This window comes from Solanum stenotomum, chromosome 1, assembly GCF_019186545.1.
Source record: "Solanum stenotomum isolate F172 chromosome 1, ASM1918654v1, whole genome shotgun sequence".
Classification (NCBI taxonomy): domain Eukaryota; kingdom Viridiplantae; phylum Streptophyta; class Magnoliopsida; order Solanales; family Solanaceae; genus Solanum; species Solanum stenotomum.
The window spans coordinates 55,842,979-55,847,849 of record NC_064282.1 but is presented as its reverse complement, the minus strand read 5'-3'; the positions used below and the strand labels follow the sequence as shown (position 1 = coordinate 55,847,849).

At 49.4% G+C, this 4,871-nt stretch overlaps 1 protein-coding gene across 1 annotated transcript; it reads right to left on the bottom strand.

Moving 5' to 3' along the window:
- Positions 1 to 237: 237 nt before the first annotated feature.
- Positions 238 to 3,092, bottom strand: LOC125854509 (uncharacterized). The gene is made up of 3 exons (XM_049534090.1): positions 2,051 to 3,092; positions 898 to 2,002; positions 238 to 265 (listed from the first exon to the last, which is right to left on the bottom strand). The coding sequence occupies exons 1-3, from the start codon at positions 3,090 to 3,092 to the stop codon at positions 238 to 240; spliced, it is 2,175 nt and encodes a 724-aa protein (XP_049390047.1).
- Positions 3,093 to 4,871: the final 1,779 nt, after the last annotated feature.

Below are 4,871 nucleotides of genomic sequence, written 5' to 3'. Positions count from 1 at the left end.
GCCAACTCCAAATCATGAGTGGGGTAGTTGCGCTCATGGATCTTAAGCTGCCTCGACGCATAAGCAATAACCCGGCCCTGCTGCATCAATACACAACCCAAATCAACGCCGGATGCGTCACAATAAACTGTGAAGCCCTCGCCCTCAACTGGAAGAGTCAATATAGGAGCAGTGGTCAATAACTCCTTGAGCCTCAAAAAGCTCGCCTCACACTCCTCTGACCAAACAAAAGGAACATCAACACGAGTCAATCGAGTCAACGGGGCTGCAATAGTAGAAAAGCCCTCAACAAAGCGTCTGTAGTAACTCGCTAACCCGATGAAGCTACGAACCTCAGTAACAGAAGTGGGCCTGTGCCAATCACGAATAGCCTCAATTTTCGTCGGATCAACCCTAATACCCTCCTTGGACACCACGTGCCCCTAGAAGGCTACAGACTCAAGCCAAAACTCGCACTTTGAGAACTTAGCATAAAGCCGATGATCTCTCAAAGTCTGGAGCACAATCCTCAAATGCTGCTCATGCTCACTCCGGCTTCGCGAGTATACTAGTATGTCATCAATGAAGACGATGACAAATAAATCAAGGTATGGCCTGAACACACGTGTCATCAAATCCATGAAGGCGGCAGGGGCATTAGTCAACCCAAAAGACATCACAAGGAACTCATAGTGGCCATAACGGGTCCTAAATGCAGTCTTAGGGATGTCTGCTGCCCTAATCCTCAGCTGATGGTACCCAGACCTCAAATCAATCTTAGAAAACACGGTGGCACCCTGAAGCTGATCAAACAAATCATCAATACGAGGCATGGGGTAACGGTTCTTCACCGTCACCTTGTTCAGCTGCCTATAGTCAATACACATCCTCATAGTCCCGTCCTTTTTCTTCACAAACAGAACAGGAGCACCCCAAGGCAACACACTCGGACGGATAAACCCCTTACCCAAGAGATCCTCTAACTGAACACTGAGCTCCCTGAGCTCTGCAGAAGCCATCCGGTAAGGCAAAATAGAAATAGGACGGGTGTCGGGCTCCAAATCTATGGCAAAATCAATGTCACGATCTGGAGGTAAGCCAGGTAGGTCTGTAGGGAACACATCTGCAAACTCTCTAACCACAGGAACTGAGTCAACTGAAGAGTCATCTCTACTTACATCTTGCACATAGGCCAAATAAGCTAAACACCCAGAAGCAACCAACCGTCTAGCCCGCATAAAAGAGATGATCCCTGTCGGTGTGTGACTATAAGCACCCTGCCACAACACTGGGGAAATGCCAGGCATGGCTAAAGTAACGGTCTTAGCGTAGCAATCCAATACCGCATGGTAGGGGGATAACCAGTCCATGCCCAGAATCACATCAAAATCAACCATAACTAGCAGAATAAGGTCAACTCTAGTATCACAACCCTGGATAGTCACTAAGCAAGATCGCAATATCTGATCCACTACTAAGGACTCACCCACCGGGGTCGAAACATGAACTGGCTCTGCCAAAGACTCAGACCTCATACCCAATCGAGGAGCAAAATAAACAGATACATACGAGAATGTGGACCCGGGATCAAATAATACTGTAGCAGGCTGATGGCATAATAAAAGCGTACCTGTGATAACATCGTCAGATGCCTCAGTCGTTGCCCTCGCCGGGACTGCGTAGAAATGGCCCTGAGCACCTCTGCCCGATGCATTTGATCTACCACCTAGCCTGCCTCCTCGAGCTCCGCCTCTGGTACCCTGTCGGCTATCCCGACGACCCTGGTCCTGACCACCACCTCTAGCTAGAGGGGGCACTGCTGAAACTGGTCTTGGTGCAAGGGGAGATGGTACAATCGCTCCTCGCCCTCGCCGGGGGAACTCTCTGGACCAATGGTCAAGAGCACCGCAATCAAAACACCCCGAAGCTGAACGCCCTGAAGTAACCCGACTGCGGTAGGAAGGGAGGGAATCTGATCCCCTCGAACTCTGGCCCGTACTAGGACCACCCTGGTGATGCTGGCCTCCCTCAGAAGCAGGTAATGTCGCCTAAACAGGACGACTGGACTGACCCTGCTGGAACCTCTGGCGGGGCTTATCATAGGAGTCTCTCCCTCTAGTCTGAGACTCGCTGTAGCTGCCCTGGTAGCGTGCCCTCTTATCGCTGCCCCCTTGGGCCTCGCGATGAATATGCTCCATGGATTGGGCATGGTTAACTACATCAAGAAATGAACAGCCGGCAGAAACTAAATGCTCTGTGTCGACCCTCAGACGGTTCCGCAACCCACGTACAAAACAACGAACTATCTCCTCCTCCGTGGGTAGGATCATGGTAGCATGTCGAGACAACTCATGGAATCTCGTCTCGTACTCTGAGACGGTCATAGGGCCCTGCTCCGATCTGGAGAACTGATCACGAAGCCTATCCCTGACGCTCCGTGGCATAAACCGGGCTAAGAAAGCCTCTGAGAACTCACTCCAAGATACAGAAGGCGATCCAGCTGGCCTGGACTCTCGATACGAGCGCCACCACTGCCTGGCTGGCCCACGAAACTGATGAGCAGTGAAGTTAGCTCCTCTCGACTCCAAGAGGCCTAATGACTGTAACTGCTCCTGACAAGTGAGCTGGAACTCGTAGGCATCCTCCCCCATCGCCCCTGAGAATATCGGTAGTGCCAACCTCTGGAATACCCCGAGCATCTTCTGCTCGCGCAGTGGCATCTCCCCGTCCTTTAAGTCTGACACGACAGTCACATGAACTGGTGGCGGCTGAACCTCTGGTGCCGCTGCGGCAGGCTGACAATGCGGCGCTGGAGCTGGTGCTGGTACTGCTGGGACTAGTGCTGGTGTCTGTCGTATCTCCCCAATAGCTGCTAGTATCTGAGTCAGCAGAGCATGAAGATCAGGAGCTGCAGCTGGTGCAGGTGGTGGCTGGGATGGCCCCGGCCCCACCGGCTGTGGAGGTACATATGCTGCCTGAGGTTCCTCCTCCCTATCTTGGGCTGGTGCTACAGCCCTGCCTCGACCTCGGGGTCGGCGTCTACCCCAAGTTGAGGCACTGCCTGCAGCCCCGGGTGCGCCACCCCTGGCCGCGCCACCTCGCGAGCGAGCCATCCTGCGACAGAGTGAAACAAGTGAGATTTCCGGAAACCAATAACACACACGATGCACGAAAGCGAAACAAAAGAGGAAATTTTCCTAATGACATCCTGTAGCCTCCCGAAGATAAGTTACGGACGTCTCCGCACCGATCCGCAGGACTCTACTAGACGTTAGCTCTGTACAAGTGAGACCGATAAACCTGGGGCTCTGATACCAACTTGTCATGACCCGATTTCTCAAGTCATGATGGCACCTACTATAACCCACCAGTAGGTAAGCCAACCCGTAACCCGGAACAACAAGTAACGGGTCTGAGGGTAGAAACTAAACAAGAGTAGGCAAATAACAATATAAACAGGCGGAAGCAAACCAAAAACATATATACAAATAAAGATCCCTCCCAGAACCTGGAAGTCACTAGTACAGAGCTACTAACAAAATGAGTACAAGTCCCAAAAGTGGACAACAGAGACTGGACTGTCTCGAAATGTAAAAGACAGGTCTATATATACAGATGGAGATTGAAATAGTACAAAACGTCGTGTGCTCACTCCCGTCTCCGGATCAGTCTGCTCTAAACTCGATCAACGCTGGCTACTAGTGCCTGGACCTGCATCACAAAATAGATGAAGAGCGTAGCATGAGTACCAAAACAACCGGTACCCAGTAGGCATCATAGGCCGACTGAACTTGAAAAGTAAAGGCAATATGAAAAGAAGGAATAACACAAACCGAAGTCAAAAACTAAAATCTAACTAACAAGGGAATGCACACGAGTGTACAAAGAACTAACTAAAGTAATCTATAAGCTAACTACACCTAACTGGGCCCCCATAAGCCCAGAAGGTACACTCGTGCGCAGGTTAAATAAAAACCCGATCGGACCCCCATAAGCCCGACGAGTACACAGAATAACTATAACTAAAGAGAATTGCATAAAAGAACCCAAGAACGAAAAACATCGAACCAGAACCTCAACCCTAATTAGTAGAATCTGATAGTACGGAGGCCGGACCTCGAACCGGATGCTCACAAGAAATACCCAAGTAACCAATCACAAGTAACAAGTATAAGAGGCCGGAACTCTAACCGGATGCTCTATATAAGTATTTGGGCAATAGAGGCCGGAACTCTAACCGGATGCTCTATATAAGTAACTGGGCACTAGAGGCCGGAACTCTAACCGGATGCTCTACATAAGTAACTGGGCAATAGAGGCCAGAACTCTAACCGGATGCTCTATAAAGGTGCCAATGTAGCTGCTGAAAGAGTCCCAATCGATCCATACTCATAAATGTCCGTGAAACGCCGTCCATACATAGCCAAACAATGTAAGTCCTTGGAACCAAATTCAAATCGCAAAGTAGAATTAGTGTCGTCGACGTAACTCGTGAAGCCGTAACATCGGGGAAAATAAGGATAACTAAAGTCGGAGCAAGCGTATTGCCTAACTAAGGCCCAAACTATCAGACTCAAGTCTGCTATACCAGTCTACAGGGATCTAAGTCGGTCGAGCGACGTCGGGGCAAAACTAAGGCCTATTGGATCTGAATAATGTATTTCTAAGGCAAGCCCTAGTCAAACCTAAACTAAGGCCCAACATTCTTCAAATAAACAATAATTAAGCATACAAGCACTCCACATAAAGAGGAGGGTCCGTTAATAACACAAAGCATGCTCACAGTTACCCGATAATTCCCGAAATAGGCAGAAAACATAATTTCTTAACACCTATGCAAGATTCAATAACTACCCAACCCAAATCCCAACTAATCAACATGCATTCACATT

What these genes read in the sequence shown, in the direction of transcription:
- LOC125854509 (XM_049534090.1), bottom strand. Translation starts at nt 3,092, where the DNA reads ATGGCTCGCTCGCGAGGTGGCGCGGCCAGGGGTGGCGCACCCGGGGCT. An exon ending in CCGCCAGAGGTTCCAGCAGG is followed by an intron (nt 2,003 to 2,050) that starts GTCAGTCCAGTC and finishes CTTCTGAGGGAG; the next exon opens with GCCAGCATCACCAGGGTGGT. An exon ending in CCTTGGGGTGCTCCTGTTCT is followed by an intron (nt 266 to 897) that starts GTTTGTGAAGAA and finishes CTACTATTGCAG; the next exon opens with CCCCGTTGACTCGATTGACT.